Source organism: Scomber japonicus, chromosome 16, assembly GCF_027409825.1.
Source record: "Scomber japonicus isolate fScoJap1 chromosome 16, fScoJap1.pri, whole genome shotgun sequence".
Taxonomy (NCBI): Eukaryota; Metazoa; Chordata; class Actinopteri; order Scombriformes; family Scombridae; genus Scomber; species Scomber japonicus.
The window spans coordinates 1,172,920-1,194,915 of record NC_070593.1 but is presented as its reverse complement, the minus strand read 5'-3'; the positions used below and the strand labels follow the sequence as shown (position 1 = coordinate 1,194,915).

General features: G+C 42.2%; 2 protein-coding genes across 2 annotated transcripts in view; one reads left to right on the top strand and one right to left on the bottom strand.

The window, feature by feature from the left end:
• Window positions 1-2,182, bottom strand: part of LOC128375619 (uncharacterized) — a 7,045-nt gene extending 4,863 nt beyond the window's left edge. The window contains exons 1-3 of the mRNA XM_053336010.1: window positions 1,994-2,182; window positions 1,101-1,222; window positions 30-168 (exon numbers count right to left, since the gene is read on the bottom strand). Of these exons, the coding sequence (XP_053191985.1) occupies window positions 30-168; window positions 1,101-1,222; window positions 1,994-2,096 (364 nt within the window). The 5' untranslated portion in view covers window positions 2,097-2,182. The remainder of the gene's footprint in view (window positions 1-29; window positions 169-1,100; window positions 1,223-1,993) is intronic.
• Window positions 2,183-12,105: 9,923 nt separating this feature from the next.
• On the top strand, window positions 12,106-21,370 carry LOC128375586 (4F2 cell-surface antigen heavy chain-like). Its single transcript, XM_053335971.1, has 8 exons — window positions 12,106-12,515; window positions 13,501-13,691; window positions 14,613-14,786; window positions 14,958-15,055; window positions 15,922-16,067; window positions 16,588-16,903; window positions 19,684-19,743; window positions 21,023-21,370. Exons 1-8 carry the CDS (start codon window positions 12,106-12,108, stop codon window positions 21,368-21,370), a joined length of 1,743 nt encoding a protein of 580 aa, XP_053191946.1.
• The last annotated feature ends 626 nt before the right edge of the window (window positions 21,371-21,996 follow it).

Here is a 21,996-nt window from a genome sequence, read left to right as displayed (position 1 = left end):
CGTAACAATGACGTAATGATGACGCTCACCCAGCGCGGCCGTGTTGCAGGATCCACAGGCGAGGCAGTACGAGCGGCTCATGGCTCCTTCCTCACACAGCTGATCCACCTGCTCGTCATCGTACAGGAAAGCGTCCACGTGAACCGTCGGCCGCGGCTGCTGCTGCATCTGAAGCACAGCGGACACAGAGTGCACGTTAGCTACTGCTGAATCTTTAGTATTGTTCAGTTTCATTTTGTATGGAGGCAAAAAGAGAGTCAGTAAATAAATGTAAATATCTGGTCTCCATGGTGATTACTGATAACTAGTCTCCATGGTGATTACCGATAACTGGTCTCCATGGTGATTACTGATAACTGGTCTCCATGGTGATTACCGATAACTGGTCTCCATGGTGATTACCGATAACTGGTCTCCATGGTGATTACTGATAACTGGTCTCCATGGTGATTACCGATAACTGGTCTCCATGGTGATTACCGATAACTGGTCTCCATGGTGATTACTGATAACTGGTCTCCATGGTGATTACCGATAACCGGTCTCCATGGTGATTACTGATAACTGGTCTCCAAGGCGATTACCGATAACTGGTCTCCATGGTGATTACCGATAACTGGTCTCCATGGTGATTATGATAACTGGTCTCCATGGTGATACACTGGTTGGTTCAGATTATTCATTTGTCCAGTAAATCTGTACTGGTGTATTTGAATTTCAAAATAAAAGTACATATTTGAAGAATATCAAATTAAATCAAATTAGTGTGTAGTACAGTGTGTAGTACAGTGTGTAGTACAGTGTGTAGTATAGTGTGTAGTATAGTGTGTAGTGTGTAGTATAGTGTGTAGTATAGTGTGTAGTGTGTAGTATAGTGTGTAGTATAATGTGTAGTATAGTGTGTAGTGTAGTGTGTAGTGTAGTGTAGTGTGTAGTGTAGTGTGTAGTGTGTAGTATAGTATTAGTGTGTAGTGTAGTGTAGTGTGTAGTATAGTGTGTAGTGTGTAGTGTAGTGTGTAGTATAGTGTGTAGTATAGTGTGTAGTGTAGTGTGTAGTATAGTGTTAGTGTGTAGTACAGTGTGTAGTGTAGTGTGTGTACCTTGTGCTGTGCGCTGGTCTCAGAGGGTAACATGGCGTTTAGAGGCAAACTGGCTCTGAGATCGTCTGCGATGCTCTGAAGCATCACCGTGCTGTTATCTACCAGCAGCTCATCCAGCTCATCTACACACACACACACACACACACACACACACACACACACACACACACACACACACACACACACACACACACACACACACACACACACACACACACACAGGTCAGACAGTCAAGAGAAAATGTGACATCACTCCACCTCCAGCAGCTACAACAGGAACATGCTGCTCTAACACTGTTACTATAATACTGCAGTACTTTTACTGTAATACTGCATACTACATCACTATAATACTGCAGTACTTTTACTGTAATACTGCATACTACATCACTATAATACTGCAGTACTTTTACTGTAATACTGCATACTACATCACTATAATACTGCAGTACTTTTACTGTAATACTGCATACTACATCACTATAATACTGCAGTACTTTTACTGTAATACTGCATACTACATCACTATAATACTGCAGTACTTTTACTGTAATACTGCATACTACATCACTATAATACTGCAGTACTTTTACTGTAATACTGCATACTACATCACTCATAATACTGCAGTACTTTTACTGTAATACTGCATACTACATCACTATAATACTGCAGTACTTTTACTGTAATACTGCATACTACATCACTATAATACTGCAGTACTTTTACTGTAATACTGCATACTACACCACTATAATACTGCAGTACTTTTACTGTAATACTGCATACTACATCACTCATAATACTGCAGTACTTTTACAGCAGTGAAGTGTGTGAGTAGATGAGTGGTTGTCATGGTTACGGTGAGGCCAGGTGAGGCCAGGTGAGGTTACCTGAGGTTCTGATCCAGTGCAGCAGTTTGGGGAGCTCAGCTGGACTCACTCTGCTCAGCAGCTGCTTCACTTCGCGCTGAGCTTCAGGACAGTCCATGCTCATCTTCTCTCACAGCTGCTCTCACTTCCTGTTTGTGTTCACGCTGCTGCTCCGCTCACACGTGTCTGTGTTTAAGGTGGAAACTGAAAACTGACGTCATGAAAAACACTGAACACGAACACGGTCGCCTCTAACGGTGACGTCACAGTCTGTAATGTGACGAAGACTCCGGTGTGACTGACCAAAGGTATGAAGATGAAGAGTCACAGAGCCCCCCCCTAAAAAAAAGCCCCCACAGGATTCAGACGACCTTAAGAGACATGAACAGGAACTGGAAGTGACGTTGGTGGAACAGCTGTTATTGGTGGAACAGCTGAGAGGAGCTTTACCGCCACCTGCTGACCGGAAGATAAACAACAGCTTCATTTAGTTTAATATCTTAAAACTTGTTTCCTTCATTAGTGACTGAAGAATCTGATTCAGATCACACACACACACACAAACATATATACACACACATACACACATATACACACATAGAAACACACACACACATATACACACATAGAAACACACACACACACACACACACACACACACACACACATAGAAACACACATACACACACACACACACACACACATATACACACATAGAAACACACACACACACACACACACACATAGAAACACACACACACACACACACACACATATGCACACATAGAAACACACACACACACACACACACACAGACACACACATACACACAAGTACACACATACACAGACACTTACACACACACACACACAGACACACACATATACACACATACACACACACATATACACACACACACACACATACATAGACACACACACACATAGACACACACACACACACACACACACACATAGACACACACACACACACACACACATACATAGACACACACACACATAGACACACACACACACACACACACATAGACACACACATTATATTATATTCATTTATTATGTTTTGCAATTTCGTTGGATGATGAAGAAACCATCAGAATATGAAGTGTCGATCTTATCTCTGTTCAACACTGAGGAAGTTCATCATCTACACACACACAGACACACACACACACACACACACACACAGACACACACACACACACATAGACACAGACACACACACATAGACACACACACACATAGGCACACATAGACACACACACACATAGACACACACACACATAGACACACACACACATAGACACACACATAGAAACACACACACACACATACACATAGACACACACACACATAGACACACACACACACACACATAGACACACACACACACACACACATCTTTTCTCATGAGAATTTGACAAAGTGCTTTTCTCAGACGCTGAGAGGTTAGTTGTGTAACCTCAGAATGCAAAGTTTCAGACAATGATGACAGTGTTTTTTCAACCATATATGCTTTGCGCTGGTTGGGAGGGGGGGTACTTTTTTTTTAAAGTATATTTTTTGCCTTTATTATACAGGTAAGTAGAGAGAGACAGGAAACAGGAGGCAGAGCGGGGGGGCAATGACACACAGGATAGGACCGCTTGGTGTGGGATTCAAACCGGGGTCTCCTGCAGCGAGGACGGTAGCCTCTACACATGAGGCAGGTGCTCTTCCCACTGAGCTAAACTCTGCCATCTGGTTAGGTTGCTTATAAAAGGTTGAGAACCGCTGTATTAGAGTATTGCTTTATTAACACAAAAACACACACACACACATAGAAATACACACATATAGACACACATAGACACATAGAAACACACACACATAGACACACATACACACACAGAAACACATAGACACGCATAGACACACATAGACACACACACACACATAGAAACACACACACATACACACACAGAAACACATAGAAACACACACACACACACACACACACACACACACACACACAGACACACACACACACATAGACAGACACACACATAGACACACACACACATAGACACACACATAGACAAACATATAGACACACACACACACACACACACATAGACACACACACACAGAGACACACACACACATACACACACACACACACACACACACATAGACACACACATAGACACACACACACACACAAACACATAGACAGACACACACACACACACACACACACACAAACACACACACACACATAGAAACACACACACATAGAAACACACACCGACACACACACATAGAAACACACACACACACACACACACATACACACATAGACACACACATAGAAACACACATAGAAACACACATAGAAACACACACACATATACACACATAGAAACACACACACACACACATAGAAACACACACACACATAGAAACACACACACACACACAAAAACACACACACACACATATAGACACACATGGACACGCAAAGAGACACACACACATAGACACACATAGACACATACACACACACATACACACACAGAGACACACACACACATAGACACACACACACACACACACACATAGACACACACATAGACACACACACACACAAACACATAGACACACACACATAGACACACACACATTATATTATATTCATTTATTATGTTTTGCAATTTCGTTGGATGATGAAGAAACCATCAGAATATGACGTGTTTGTCTTATCTCTGTTCAACACTGAGGAAGTTCATCATCTACACACACACACACACACACACACACACATGGACACACACACACACAGACACACACACAGACACACACACAGACACACACACACACACACACATAGACACAGACACACACACATAGACACACACACACACACATAGACACACACACACATAGGCACACATAGACACACACACACATAGACACACATAGACACACACACACACATAGACACACACACACACATAGACACACACACATAGACACACATAGACACACACACACACATAGACACACACATAGAAACACACACACACACACATACACATAGACACACACACACAGACACATAGACACACACACACACATAGAAACACACACACATAGACACACATAGACACACATAGACACGCATAGACACACATAGACACACATAGACACACATAGACACACACACACATAGACACACACACACACATAGAAACACACACACACACAGAAACACATATAGACACGCATAGACACACATAGACACACACACACATAGACACACATAGTTACACATAGACACACACACACATAGACACACATAGACACACATAGACACACACACACACATAGACACACACACACACATAGACACACATAGACACACACACACACACACACACACACACATAGACACACACACATTATATTATATTCATTTATTATGTTTTGCAATTTCGTTGGATGATGAAGAAACCATCAGAATATGAAGTGTCGATCTTATCTCTGTTCATCACTGAGGAAGTTCATCATCTACACACACACATAGACACACACACACACAGACACACACACACACAGACACACACACACACACACAGACACACAGATACACACACACACAGACAGACACACACACACACACATAGACACACACACACAGACACACACACACACAGACACACACACACACACACAGACACACAGATACACACACACACAGACAGACACACACACACACACAGACACACACACACACAGACACACACACAGACACACACAGATCTTTTCTCATGAGAACTTTAGAAAGTGCTTTTCTCAGACGCTGAGAGTTTAGTTGTGTAACCCCAGAATGCAAAGTTTCAGACACTGATGACACAGTGTTTACCTCTTTTTTTCAACCATATATGCTTTGTGCTGGTTAGGGGGTACTTGGCTGAGAAAATATTTCACAGGGGGTACGTCACTTGAAAAAGGTTGAGAACCACTGTTTTAGAGTATTGCTTTATTAAGTGGATCCCTGTTCCAGTACGGAGACCCAGAGGTGAACTCCCCCCCCCCCCACCCCCCACCACCATCTCAGCAAGCAGGGGTGTGTGCACAATAGATTTTTTGTTTTAATTTTTTTTTTCTGGCATAGACGCCTTTATTTGACAATAGAGAGACAGGCAATTACAGGAAAGGGGGGGGTGACATGCAGAAAGGTCCGCTGGCCGGGACTCTAACCCAGTCCACTGCATCTGGCTGCGCTCTTAACCACTCGACCACCTGTGGGCCAGGAGTTTTTTTTTGAAGAGTTTGTCATGAGCCATGACAAGTCATGCCGCCCTAGGCGCTACTGCTTATCTCTGTTGACCATTGAGGAAGTTCATCATCTAAACACAGAACTTTTTTTCTTTCTTCCTCATTTTACAAAGTGCTCTGTTAAGATGAAGACTTCCGCTTCCTCTCGTCTTTATAAAAGCTGCCTGATGCTCACAGAGAAACCCTCATCTGCCTGCACAGGTCAATCCACCAGCAGCACCAGTCTGTTCTCATCTACCTGCACAGGTCAACCCACCAGCAGCACCAGTCTGTTCTCATCTACCTGCACAGGTCAACCCACCAGCAGCACCAGTCTGTTCTCATCTACCTGCACAGGTCAACACACCAGCAGCACCAGTCTGTTCTCATCTATCTGCACAGGTCAATCCACCAGCAGCACCAGTCTGTTCTCATCTACCTGCACAGGTCAACCCACCAGCAGCACCAGTCTGTTCTCATCTACCTGCACAGGTAAATACACCAGCAGCACCAGTCTGTTCTCATCTACCTGCACAGGTCAACACACCAGCAGCACCAGTCTGTTCTCATCTACCTGCACAGGTCAATCCACCAGCAGCACCAGTCTGTTCTCATCTACCTGCACAGGTCAACACACCAGCAGCACCAGTCTGTTCTCATCTACCTGCACAGGTAAATACACCAGCAGCACCAGTCTGTTCTCATCTACCTGCACAGGTCAACCCACCAGCAGCACCAGTCTGTTCTCATCTACCTGCACAGGTAAATACACCAGCAGCACCAGTCTGTTCTCATCTACCTGCACAGGTCAACACACCAGCAGCACCAGTCTGTTCTCATCTACCTGCACAGGTCAACACACCAGCAGCACCAGTCTGTTCTCATCTACCTGCACAGGTAAATACACCAGCAGCACCAGTCTGTTCTCATCTACCTGCACAGGTCAATCCACCAGCAGCACCAGTCTGTTCTCATCTACCTGCACAGGTAAATACACCAGCAGTGATCTGCTTTCACTGGAATGCACTTTCTTTTCTTTTCTTTTCTTTTCTTTTCTAGTTTGTGGTGATAATCAGGTTGTTGGAAACTGTTTAGATAATAGTTTGTCAGCTTGTTGCACCTGATTGGTGGACCGAGTTTAACTTCAGACTAACCAACAACTACAAGCTGTGTGTGAAACCATCCAGGACCTTTATGTAGCTTCACCATCAGCACAGACTGCTGGTGAGACTCAGATAAATGAGCTGGATGTGATGAAGTGTTTCTGTTCTCATACTTCATGATGTGATGAAGTTACTGTTCTCATACTTCATGATGTGACGAAGTTACTGTTCTCATACTTCATGATGTGACGAAGTGTTTCTGTTCTCATACTTCATGATGTGATGAAGTTACTGTTCTCATACTTCATGATGTGACGAAGTTTCTGTTCTCATACTTCATGATGTGACGAAGTTACTGTTCTCATACTTCATGATGTGACGAAGTTACTGTTTTCATACTTCATGATGTGATGAAGTTACTGTTCTCATACTTCATGCTGTGACGAAGTTACTGTTCTCATACTTCATGATGTGATGAAGTGTTCCTGTTCTCATACTTCATGATGTGATGAAGTTACTGTTCTCATACTTCATGATGTGATGAAGTTACTGTTCTCATACTTCATGATGTGATGAAGTTACTGTTCTCATACTTCATGATGTGATGAAGTTACTGTTCTCATACTTCATGATGTGATGAAGTTACTGTTCTCATACTTCATGATGTGATGAAGTTACTGTTCTCATACTTCATGATGTGATGAAGTTACTGTTCTCATACTTCATGATGTGATGAAGTTACTGTTCTCATACTTCATGATGTGATGAAGTTCCTGTTCTCATACTTCATGATGTGATGAAGTTACTGTTCTCATACTTCATGATGTGATGAAGTGTTTCTGTTCTCATACTTCATGATGTGATGAAGTTACTGTTCTTATACTTCATGATGTGATGAAGTTTCTGTTCTCATACTTCATGATGTGATGAAGTTACTGTTCTCATACTTCATGATGTGATGCTGCTGTCCTGCAGATGTCTTTCTGGACTTGGAGGCTGCTGCTGTTCCTGCTGTCAGCTGGAAGCAGTTCGGGTGCTGTCGATGTGAACTGGCTGACTAAAACTGTAGAAGTCATCCTGACAGAGTAAGTGTGTGTACATTACACAGCTAACCTGAACTGCTTCTTATTAAAAATGAGGATTTTCTCAGTAGAAAGTGTAAATAAGGAGACCCACAATGATCAGACAACGCCACTAAACACTTGGTTGAACTTGTGGAAGATGTTGGTATAATTTCACCACACAACACAAAACACAGGCAGTGAGTGAAGGCTGTCACATGATTAACTCAGTGTATGAAATAAACTGAGCTGTGTCTCTCTGCTGACAGGTACAGGATAAAAGGACAGTTCTGTCTGGCTGCAAACATCCCACTCAACCAGGGACCAGAGGCATTTCGTACAGTCCTTCAGAAGGAGCCTAATCACAACAAAGCTGTTGATATGGTTAATGGCCATGAGGTGTATGAAAGCCCTAGTGTGATAATAGCTAAATCTGCAGAATATATACATGCAGAACCTCTGGTTCTGCAAAAACTTCAACAATTCTACCGTAACACTGAAGGTAACTTCCTGCTCATCTTCTCTCACCTCTCCCCATGTGATAAGTGTACACGTGCCATCATTCGTTACTTGGATCAAAATGTTCTTAGTAAGTGGAGTGATTATGCCTATGTGTTTAAAACAGTTTTTGATAAACCCAAAGTTGGTGGGTTGCGTAGCCAAGAGGAAGTTAGAGCATCATTAGAACAGCTTGGGAACTCTGCACTCGGTCTCAGAAACATCTTCCGTTGTTACAGACCAACAAGTTCACTTGAATGTCACAGCTGCTCTTCACACGGGACAGTTTCAAATGTTTGTATAGATAATAATGCTAAGCCGCAACAGGGAGGAAGCAGCAGCAGCAGAAGCAGAGACAGAAACAGAAGCAGCAGCAGTGTAATCAGAAACAGAGACAGAGACAGAAGCAGAAACAGAGACAGAGACAGAAGCAGAAACAGAGACAGAGACAGAGACAGAAGCAGAAACAGAGACAGAGACAGAAGCAGAAACAGAGACAGAGACAGAGACAGAAGCAGAAACAGAGACAGAGACAGAGACAGAAGCAGAAACAGAGACAGAGACAGAGACAGAAGCAGAAACAGAGACAGAGACAGAAGCAGAAGCAGAGACATAGGCTAAAGCAGCAGAAAGCAGAGACAGAGAGAGACAGAGAGAGGAGTTTGAGTGAAAGCAGCAGCAGATAAATAGTCGGTGGAAGCAGCGGTTCTGGAGTCTCGATCTGACTGAGAGAAAAATATTCTTTATGCTTCTTTATTACTGTGCAGCTATTTTTATTTTTTAATCCCTTTAACAAACATCTGTGTGTGTTTTACATTTTGCTGTAAATCTGCTTGGTGTCATGTTGCTTTGACAGTTTGAAGTGTTGTAAAATGGAGACGTCCAGAAGTCACATGTTTGAATTATTATCTGAATAAAGCTTCAGCATCCAACCTGCCGTCCGTCTGTTTGACCTTTGACCTCAACAATTAGCTTCATGCACTAGATGGTTTAGAGTTGGTGTGAGATCTAAATAAGACACATAAACTTTAGTTCATATCTTTACAAAATATCAGTGATGCTAGAGAACTGACAGTTTCATTTAACAGGTGCTTTTATTGAAAGCGTTGTACGTCTGTATCAGGGGGAATAGTTAATGCGACTAAAGCATAAATAAATATATGAACTATCGTCTTTTTATCTCCTCCTTTTTTGGCGTGCAGTTCGACTCCTATCCACACGAGGGCAGTATAAGATTAGCTATAGCGGTGTGGATGGGCTAACGTCATAATCACTGCATTGAAGAAGGCTTTAAACTAGCGATTGAGACCATAAACACATTTTGAAAACGTTTACTGAGGTTAGAAATCAAGTGAGAAGTTGGTGAATTCTCCATTGACTTGTATAGAGACGGTCGCCCCCTGGTGGCCTTTTGATAGAATGCAGCTCTAAGTTACTTCTCCATTGACTTGTATAGAGACGGTCGCCCCCTGGTGGCCTTTTGATAGAATGCAGCTCTAAGTTACTTCTCCATTGACTTGTATAGAGACGGTCGCCCCCTGATGGCCTTTTGATAGAATGCAGCTCTAAGTTACTTCCTGGTTGGCTTCATTTCAGAGGACAGGAGCTCCCCGCCTGGAACAGTACAGCTATTTTTTTTTTTTCCAGGATGGTGAAGCAATGTCCCGCCCTACTCTGCTTCTGATTGGTTAGTAGCCGCTGCCTTCGTGGGCTGGGTTGGTCAGATCAAGGCGTGAAGAGTGAGATTGGTTGAAGTTAGAGTAATGATATCATGATAAGCCGATCAGAGGCAGAGTAGGTTGGGCCATGTCTTCGCCATCCTAGGGAAAAAATGTCCCCCAATACAACAAATGACATTATAAATATTAATAACTTTAAGATATTTGACTGAGAAAAGAAGAAAGAGTATAAAGATTAAATGTCCTCTGTGTGTGTGTGTGTGTGTGTGTCTGTCGGAGGTTTGGTTCATGTTGTGTCTGTTCTCTGTGGCCTTTGACCTTTGACCTGCCGAACTGTGATGGGAGATTTTTATAAAGCTTACAGACACTTCCTGTTTCAGGAAGCTGCTGTCGGTGGTCAGCAGTCTGCAGAGCTGCTGAGTCAGCGGGTCTCTGCCAGTCACACTGTGTTAACACAACACACACACACACACACACTCACACACACACACACACACACACACACAGGATAATAAGCTGTCACTTCAGTCTGCTCTGCTGACTTTATTCAGTTACATGTATTTATTTTATTTTATTTATTTATTTATTTTGTGCTGATGCTCCTGAAGCATCCACCATTATACGAACTGGCCCAATCCGGTTTCATGCTGCATTCAAGTGCATCGTATAAACTCGGAAATGTGTGTTGTCAACACATTCAAGCACTGTTTGTTACAAATAAGAGAAACTAAACTCCACAGTGATGACAATAATAATAAATACTAAAAAAAACATCGCATTTAAATCATCAAACTGGGATTTTTAATATATTCTGTTTGAATACATTATAGATTAAATCCAACATAGAAAATGTGTATTTGACGTGTGATTCAAACGCAGGGAAAAAATCTGATGCTTACTTGAAACTGCAAGAATTAAAGTTATTGTGTGTTTATTATTTTTACAAGCAGACTCAGAGGCACACACACACACACACACACACACACACACACACATTTATAAGCTACATAAATGGAGTAGGTGTGGGCAGTGGCAGTGATCTCAGCTCCCCTGTTAATAAATAAATTACTATTGTATTTTTTTTCCTAAAAAATATTTATTTTAGGGTTCATTAACTATCTCAGGCTCCTCTCTGTAGAAATCTGTCATTGTTTATTCTGAACCATTATTATATGTATTCGTGAAAGGAGTAATTTAGCAGGGGGTTATTGTATGTCAGCTTCTCATCAGGAGCTGAGCCTCGCTAAAGGTCTGATCCTAGAGTCGCCCCTTGGTTTTGGGTGTGATGGTCATATTTCCCACAGTTTTGAACGCAGCCTGAGCCGCAGTCTCGCTCTCAGACAGACAGACAGACAGACCTCAGATCAGATCAGACTCATCACGACCACATCTGAGCAGAGCAGCAGTGATTCACACAAAGACTCGTTTCTTTTCCTTCATTCATTTGCGGTAAATTAACGGATCGGTGCCGGTATGAACCCGCAGGAGACCAGCGTGGAGCTGAAGGATGCTGCACAGACCAAAGATGCTGAGCAGAAAGATGCTGAGCAGAAAGATGCTGAGCCGAAGGATGCTGAGCCGAAAGATGCTGAGCCGAAGGATGCTGAGCCCAAAGATGCTGATGCGACTGAGGCCGATGTGAGTGAGGCCGACCTGGACCAGGAGGAGCAGGAGAAGCAGCCGATGACCGGAGGAGAGGAGCGCGCGGCGGACGGCTCCTCTACCGGCGGAGAGGCGGAGAAGAACGGCTCCGTGAAGCTGAAGATCCCGGACGACGACGAGGATGATGAGGAGGAGGAGGCGGAGGAGAAGGAGGGGAAGGAGGAGGTGAAGTTCACCGGGCTGAGCAAGGAGGAGCTGCTGCGCGTGGCCGGGACCCCGGGGTGAGGAGGCGCGCGCACACACTCGATACACACATCGTATCTTTATTATAGTCTCATAATTAAAACACATTCATTCATTCGTTGTTGTTTCAGTGCAGAAACCAGATCAGCTTTAACCTTCATGCTCATATGTTGCTTTTTATTATCTTCATATTTTATATTTTGTGTTTAATTGTTTTTATATCTCAGGTTACTCTTACTGGTTCTTACATGTTATATTACTGATTACTGATCTGTTCATATTTCTTTATATTTTATATTTTGAGTTGTCATGTCCTTGAGAGAAGAGAGCCTGTCCTTTATAAATAAAGGTTTGAATGGTTTGAATAAAATGTAATTACTATAAATAAAAGTGGATATGAGCTGATAGAAACATATTTATGAATGAAGTCATGAATCAGCAGAAAGATAGTAATATATTTATGAAGTGATGAGAGTCGACTAAGCTCATAAGTGCATTTATCTGTTTTCTATTCAGTTCTTTTAAAGCTAACTAGTACATGTGTACTGTGTAAGTTATATAACCTAAAAACTATGAGTACGCACATTTCATGAAGTGTTGGCAGGTATAAAGCTTTCTATAAATCAAAGTGTTTCTAAGCCTAAAAACTATTGTCCCACATAATATTAATATAAGTCCCATTTTACTTTTCAGTACAATATCCAAAAATGGTCTTCTGATTTAACAAGCAGGGATTTCATAATGACATTAAGTGTTGGTGTAATGTTTATGATTCATATTTAAATAAGGTGAACTCGTCAGAACTGCATAAAGTGTCCCACATGACCCTGATCTGAGTGAAAGTAATAAATATAATATCAGGTACTTGTACTTATATTTAAAGCTTTGGTTACTTTTCAAATTGAGAATTTACTTTAAAGTATTTGAGTTTATAAAATCCAAGTCCAGTCGAGGGCCTCCGCCCTTATGTTGGGAACCACTAACTGTATAAAGTAGTTAAAGCAGTGACGTGTGTGTCCCCAGCTGGGTCCGGACCCGCTGGGCGCTGCTGGTGGTGTTCTGGCTCGGCTGGTTGGGGATGTTGGGTGGAGCCGTGCTCATCATCCTGCAGGCGCCTCGCTGCAGAGACCTGCCCTCCATCAGCTGGTGGAACGAAGGGCCGCTGTACCAGATCGGAAACATCCAGGCCTTCACCGACACTCACAACCTGAAGGGTGAGACACTGTTACCACGGCAACAAGTACATCACCCCAGTACTGTGATCCAGTACAGTCTGAGGTACTAGTACTTTACTGTAGTACAGTTAGAGGTACTAGTACTTCACTGTAGTACAGTTTGAGGTACTAGTACTTTACTGTAGTACAGTTAGAGGTACTAGTACTTTACTGTAGTACAGTTAGAGGTACTAGTACTTTACTGTAGTACAGTTAGAGGTACTAGTACTTCACTGTAGTATAGTTAGAGGTACTAGTACTTTACTGCAGTACAGTTAGAGGTACTAGTACTTCACTGTAGTACAGTTTGAGGTACTAGTACTTTACTGCAGTACAGTTAGAGGTACTAGTACTTTACTGTAGTACAGTTAGAGGTACTAGTACTTCACTATAGTACAGTTTGAGGTACTTGTACTTTACTGTAGTACAGTTTGAGGTACTTGTACTTTACTGTAGTACAGTTTGAGGTACTTGTACTTTACTGTAGTACAGTTAGAGGTACTAGTACTTTACTGTAGTACAGTTAGAGGTACTAGTACTTCACTGTAGTACAGTTAGAGGTAATAGTACTTCACTGTTGTACAGTTAGAGGTACTAGTACTTCACTATTGTACAGTTAGAGGTACTAGTACTTCACTATAGTACAGTTTGAGGTACTAGTACTTCACTGTAGTACAGTTAGAGGTACTAGTACTTCACTGTAGTACAGTTAGAGGTACTAGTACTTCACTGTAGTACAGTTAGAGGTACTAGTACTTTACTGTAGTACAGTTAGAGGTACTAGTACTTCACTGTAGTACAGTTAGAGGTACTAGTACTTCACTGTAGTACAGTTAGAGGTATTCTGTAGATTGACAGTAAACTATCTAATTTGGTATTTTACGTTCCAGTCTTTAATCTCAGCGTGTTCTTCTCTCTCAGGCGTGGAGCAGAAGATGGACAGATTGTCGAAGCTGAAGATCAAAGGTTTGGTAGTCGGACCGATCCACGTCGCTCCGGCAGACGAACCCATGAATCTGAGGTTCGAGGAGATTTCCTCTGAAGCTGGAAACCTGGATCAGTTTAAAAGCCTCGTCCTGGCTGCTCACAAGAAGGGTGAGGAACGTGCACGGATGCAAAACATGTACTATACCAATCAGGTTTAATGATTACTGATTAAACATGGCAGCTTTAAACAGTAAAGGCTGGTATCAGCACACAAAGTCCTAAAAAGAGAGAATTTAAAAGTTTAAACTTCATGTCAGGCTGTTTCACGTCTTCCTGCAGGTATTTATGTGGTCCTGGATCTGACTCCAAACTACCAGGGATCATCTGGACCTTGGTTCTCCAACATCAGTGTGACCAACGTGGCTGAGAGACTCAAGGTGATGATCATAGACAACACGTTGAGCTGCAAGAAATCACAAAATTGAAATTTAAGCCAATCCAGAAGTCCCATAAAGTGCAAGACCGCTGACGACCGCTAGCGGCTAGCTGCTAGCGGCTAGCTGCTAGCTGCAATAGACTCCCATTCAAAAATCGCCATCACTGAACCACATTATTGGCGCTTTTCTATTATACAGTTCCAGCTCTACTCGGCTCGGTTTGGTACCAGGAACTTTTTCCATTACTATAGTTCCTCCTCAACGTGAGCGGGGTCGTCATAGCAACGCTGCGTTAAACTGTTGTGATTTTGTTTTCTACGCGACTCAAACACAAAAACAATAAAGGACATGGAGGCGATGGTGTTCCTGCTGCTGTCTTTCTGTCACACACCCTTCCTTCCAGCTTTCCTTCCTTCTTGTCTAATTTTCATTCCTTCGTTCCTTCCTTCTTGTCTTATTTTCCTTCCTTCCTTCCTTCCTTCCTTCCTTCCTTCCTGTGTCTTTCTGTCTCACACAAAGCAAGAGAAGAGAAACCGAATCACTGTAACGCTGTTGTTGGTGTTTAAAAATGCCGGCTTTGATTCTTGTGTGGGACGGCTCATGACTCTTCCAGTGACTCTCTGACCAATCAGAGTCCGGCAGTCTGATGACGTCACATTTAGTATCGGCTCGGCTCGCTTGGATCCTCGGCAGAGCAGAGACTAAAAAAGCAGCAGGTACCAGGTACTATCCCTGATGGAAACGAGTCGAGTAGAGCTAGAACTGTTTAGTGGAAAAGCTCCATTTCAAACTGTTAATAAGTAATGATGAGTAAGGAGTTGATCTGAGACAGAAGGGGGCGCTGTTGTGTTTCTGTGTCCTGTCAGTCTGCTCTGGTGTTCTGGCTGAATGAAGGCGGTGTGGACGGGGTGCAGCTGTCGGGGGTGGAGCGTGTCGCCAGCGTGGTGCCGTCTCTGTGGACCGACATCCGAGCCATCGTCCAGAACGAGACGAGCGAGCTTCCCGGCAGAAGGTCCGAAACATCCAGATTCACATGAACTCACGTGCTCTCTAATGTACAGATTGGATGGACTTTAAAACAGTATGATTAATATAGGAAGTAGAAAAATGAGAAGTTATTTCAAATTCAGGCCAGAAAAATGACTTATGGTTACATTTGCACCATCTAGTGGCCGTTATGATTATGACAAGTTAAACTATGATGCTGTTCAGGCGGCCAAGACATCTGTACAGAATCATTCATGTCAGTCAATCAATCTTTATTAATCATCTCAAGGCTCTTCACATATAGAGCAGGTCTAAACTGAACTCTCCAGGTTTCATTTGAACATTCCCATGTAAAGAGGATTTGTGTGATAAACCTTTTCAGTCTGTATAAATTAGCTTTTGTTTGTCACTGCTTCAGAAGTAACGACTCATTATCATTTATTTACGTGTGTATTTGACTTATGAATTCAAAATGAATAAAAACTAAACTAAACTAAAGATGAAATAAAACCACATCTGGATTTAACTGTGGATGTTTCTTCCAGAGTGCTGATCGGAGTCACAGATCGATCCTCGGCTGATGATGTGTCGGACCTCCTCTCCTCTACCGGAGTCGACCTGCTGATCTCCAGGGTCCTTCGCCCCGGAGACACAGACGCCATGGAGTCCGCTCAGTCCGTCCAGCTCTTGTATTCATCCCACAACCAGACCAAGCTAGTCTGGAGCTTGGGGAGCCGGACCAATGGCCACCTGGCGTCGCTGGTGGGCCCGGCGCTGGTGAAGCTGCACCAGCTGCTGCTGCTGACGCTTCCCGGGACGCCGGTCTTCAACTACGGGGACGAGATCGGCCTGATGGACGAGGTGAGGACACGACCGCGGTTCATCCTGAGAGAACAGTTCAATTCTTTGCTGTAACCACGACTACAGATGTTCCCCCTCCTCATCTATCACCTGCTCTACAAACCCCACACCTCCCCAAAAATACTAAGTAAATTAAATCACATTATAAAAATGACATGAATACATTATATGTATATTATATATAAAAAATACTGAGGGAAGTTTGCATGGTTAGTCGATCCGCAGACGATTCAAAAGCAGCTATTTGATGATTAAATGATCTTTTTAGCCATTTTAAAGCAAAAGAAGGTTTTAAATGTTTTATGGACAAAATGATTAAAAGATGAATAAAGACAATAATTAGTAATTTAAAGGTTGAATATGTAGAATATTTATTAAAAGATATATTTTTTTAAATAATACAGCCACGGGGCGTTTTGAGGGTTACAGAATGAAAGTATTGCTTTTCCATAAAAAAAAATATTTAGTCTGAATTAATATTTTTAAATTTTTTTTGAAGGGTTTGACAATGACGTTCTGTGTACACTGTACCAGCCAATTAGCGGCCGGAAGTGCAGGTTGCCAGGGTTGTCTGTTGTTCCGGTGCAGCTACTGTAGGCTGGCACTGGGTGAAATGGAGTTGTAAACAAGCAGAGCCGTGTTGGACTTACTAAAACCAGCGTTTTTTGCTCTCAAGTACAACTTTTTGTTAGTCGCTGTAAATAAGTGGTTGTTTAACTTTGTATTCTTTGGCTGCTGGTTCACTGAGTTTGTGTCGTAGGGTAATAATAGTGGTACTGTTGAACTCGCCAGGGTCTTAGCTTTCATATGAGATGCTATTTGTTTGTGTACCATGAAGTATCAAAACGGTAGCAATGGAAATGTGGAGAGTGGGTTGACTTTCTGACGCTATTCGGATTTTGATATTTGATCATTAACCTCTTAACGCACGCTGTTCCGTTCACGGGACGGACGGATGTTAGGAGGTAGTCACACGTTCTTCTGAATGTTTTAAACACCAACCCTTAAACATATATATTCATGCCGTACATTGTTAGAAAGCTTAGATTCTCCTGATTCATTCAAGACCACTCACGACTTATATGGTTGTTCACAGCCGTAATAGTATTAGCGATTAGCTCGGCTAGCCACTCAGCTAAAGTAAAAACAGCTATAATGCCTACATACCTTCAAAGTCTTCCCTTTATCCACAACAATCATCTTATGACTCAGGACTTTCCGTACAGCTCGCCAAGTATCCATTCTTGTGAAATATGAAATCCGTTTCCATAAAACCGGAATATTTTCCTCAATATGTCAACATGTATTTAGTCCAACACGTAACGTAATAACACAAATAACAAACCATATACGGTCCGTTTACGTCATTTCCTGACCTGCGCGTCCATCTCAGAGTACACGTGACTAGATGTTTACGACCGTTAGCCTCTTCTGCTTCTGACGACACCACACACAAGCCAATCAGTGCTTAGGATGAGGCAGCACGTGCAGAGACATTGCTCCCACTGGCGTTACAATGTAATGTACCTCGGTGGTTTCAAGTCAGTTACAGCGAGGGTATGTTCGCTTCCTGTTTTCAAAATAAAAGCACCAACTCTATCATTATGGTTTTCTTAATAATAAAAGGCAACGGGTGTTTTATTTTGTGAAAATGACCGGAAGTGCGTTACTCGCTACGGCTAACTTGAGTGGCTCCGAATTCGCAGGAACAAAACTTTAAGCAGATGTTATTTGGACAAATTAGCGTCACATTGTGAATCTAAAGGGCTACTTTACTTTCTCGCCTAAAAAGGTTAGACATGTGGATAAAGTTGTATATTTACAGAGTTAGAGCTGGCAACCCGACTGCTGGAATTACTTTTTGGTTGTTGCGACTACGATCTCGAGACATTAGATGGCGTTGTTCTGCTCATTCTACATATTCTACCTTAAACTAGTAAACAATACAACATGTGACGAAGGGTCCCAGTAACCCTAACCCTAACCCACAGTTGCATCGCAGGTGGACCCAAAAAACAAACCGTCTCTGGGAAAACAGAGCAACTCAGGAGAAGACAACTTAATAACCACATGGGCAGCAAACAACACACAACAGGAAGTAACTCACAGGAAACCAGACGACTGAACACAGTGCAAACAGAACAAAACACACAGACTCAGACAGAGACTGGAGAGAAAACCAAAACCTATACAGACATGATGAGGTCATAACTAAACAGGACACAGATGAGAGAAACAAGACAGGTGAAACACATGAGCCGATCAACCAAGGCAGGGGAAACACAGGAAGTAAAACTAACAAAATACACAAGGAGAGAATAACTTTTCAAAATAAAGCACGAACTACACCAGGATGTGACATAAAGATATTCTGCTTAATTTCAAGATCTAGAATCAACAGTCCTGGACAGGAAAGAAACTTATTAATTTATTAATTAATTACATTTTTTTAAATCAGTTTTTGCTGGTAGAAAAATAATATAAGTATAAAATCTATATAAATATATTAGAACACACTTAGGTTATTTACTAATATCTGCCACGATGTGATTCTTCATATGAACACTAGATGGCGCCAGAGTAACTCAGTATACATGGTTCAAACACACCTCTTTCACATGTTGCAAACATTTTTTTCAAATCCAGAGTTCACCCAAATGTGTTCCTGATGAATCCATAATCAATCATTTCTTTATGGATTTGATTTTAATTAAACATGATGATTGATTATTATTTATTGTTTTACACTTTGACATGTTTTTTTATCGTCTCTGTTTAAGGACAACAAGTTTCCCAAGATGCTTTGGGACTCTGGAGAGAAGCCGAATGGGACTCTGGAGGTAATCACACCTGAGATATAATAACACATACTGCAGATAAGGTACAAACAGTAGATGTAGTAGAAACAGTACCAGCAGTAGTGCTACCAGCCGTCACTTATTAGTACTACTATTAGTAGCTGCTGTGACTCACAAAGGGAGAAAGTCTGTATATGTTTCTAACTTAAATACATAAAACAACATGACATTCCTCCAGCTGAGAGCAACAGTTTATACAAGTGTCTGCACAGGAACACACAGGAAACATGTTTCTTATCATGTTTTGACATCTCTGCCTCTCATGGTCCTCAGCTAAGATTTCAGACAAAGAAGAAGACTAAAGAGAATCACCATCACTACATAACCCAGTACATCTAACACAGCCTTCATATAAGGTGTTAAGATAGTACTTAGTTATGTGTGAGGCATTGAGTGAATGTGCTGTGTTTCCCATCACAGCATCAGCACCAGTTACACTAATGGAAATAGTGGAAATAGCAAGAGCAGAAATTCTAGCTGTAGTTGCAGCAGAAGAAGCACGAGTGTTAATAACAGTACCAGTAATAGGAGGAATAAAAGCAGTAGCAGTAGTATTACTGATAGAAGTATAACATTTCAGCTGCTAATACAACATTTATATTAGTATCAGTATAAAGTTTTGATGATTATCAACACTGAATAGATCTGCTCTCCCTGCAGGAGGTTAGGGACTAGTGTGTTAGTATTTATACTGCAGAACCAGCAGTAGTAATATTAGTATTCAGATTCAGCCTTATTTATCCCCGAGGGGCAATTCAGTTTGGATGATTGGATTACAATTGAACAGCATCATCATTTAGAAAGTATGATATTCAATCTAAGTACCTTTTTAAAGTGACACTGATACCAGCTGAGTACTTCATTCGATACCCATTAACACATTAAGGTCTCCGTCTTATATCCGGTGTAACAGGCGTGACACACTTTAGAGCAGGGATGTCAAACATGCGGACCGTGGGCCAAAACCGGCCCGTCGAGGTGTCTCATACGGCCCACTTTCCTTCCTTCTTTCCTATCTTGTTTTCCTTCCTTCCTTCCTTCCTTCTTTCCTTCCTATCTTCTTTTTCTCCCACACAACAACATCAGAGCAGGCGACAAATGACCAGAGGGGAAATAAAAGACAATACTATGAGTATATAGTGTATAGTGTTGATATTGATCTGCTCTCCCAGCAGGAGGTTAGGGACTACTGTGTTAGTATTTGTACTGTAGACCCAGCAGTAGTAATATTAGTGTTGATTTTGATCTGCTCTCCCAGCAGGAGGAGCTGGAGCAGCGTCTGTCCTGTCACAGATTTTTCCAGAGTGTGAGCGAGCTGCGGGGTAAAGAGCGCTCGCTGCTGTTCGGAGACTTCGTGGTCCTCTTCAACTCGTCATCCTCTCTGGCGTACCTGCGTGTCTGGGATCAGAGCGAGCGTTACGTGGCCGCCTTTAACTGGGCAGAAGAGGCGGCGCTGCTGGAGCTGAGGGATGCCACGCTGCCCCGGCAGGCGTCGGTGGCCGCCAGCACCAAAAGCAGCGCCCTGCCCACAGAAAGCAGCGTGGACCTGACAAAGCTGCGGCTCGGCCCCGGACAGGCCGCGCTCCTCAAGTTTCCCTACACAGGATAAAGCTGAGACCTAACTGTGAGCTGGTTAGGTTTAATGATAAGTATTTTAGTAACTGTGGAAATGCAGCAGTGATTAACTTGGTCAATAAATGTTTTTCCTTCACATTAACTGTATGATGGTGGATATTAATCTTACCATGGTATGATGAGTCAGCTCTCTCTATATTGTGCATCTGTGAAATCAAAACAAAAATAAAAATAAAATAAAATAAAATAAAGTGGTCTACAGTCTGATGTCTTTTGTATGTGACTTTCTGTAAAGTGGACATATGGTATCTTCAAAAGTTCAGCGGATGTTTGCTGCAACTGCTGAGATAAAAAGTTATGAGATTAAAGAATTGAAATGATCTAAACTCAGATTAATAAAGCAATGTGTGCACATAGTTCTGTTTAATTTCCACTTCCACAGACCCAAAACTACGACGAGTCCACAGCGATCAGCCTTAATCTGCTGTTTTATATCAGCTGCTCTACTGGTCAATGAAGCAAACAGGAAGAAGTGCTGTTCCACTGAACCAGCAACGTTCTCCACATACATGCACACAGGCTATATATAGACGGTATATATATAAGTGTGACAATGGAGTGTGCATATGTAAATTATGCATTGAAAAGGTTTCTACATAT

Coding starts and splice junctions, on each gene's coding strand:
- LOC128375586 (XM_053335971.1), top strand. CDS start 12,106: ATGAACCCGCAGGAGACCAGCGTGGAGCTGAAGGATGCTGCACAGACC. Junction 12,516..13,500: donor CGCGTGGCCGGGACCCCGGG/GTGAGGAGGCGC, acceptor GTGTGTCCCCAG/CTGGGTCCGGACCCGCTGGG. Junction 16,904..19,683: donor AGATCGGCCTGATGGACGAG/GTGAGGACACGA, acceptor TCTCTGTTTAAG/GACAACAAGTTTCCCAAGAT.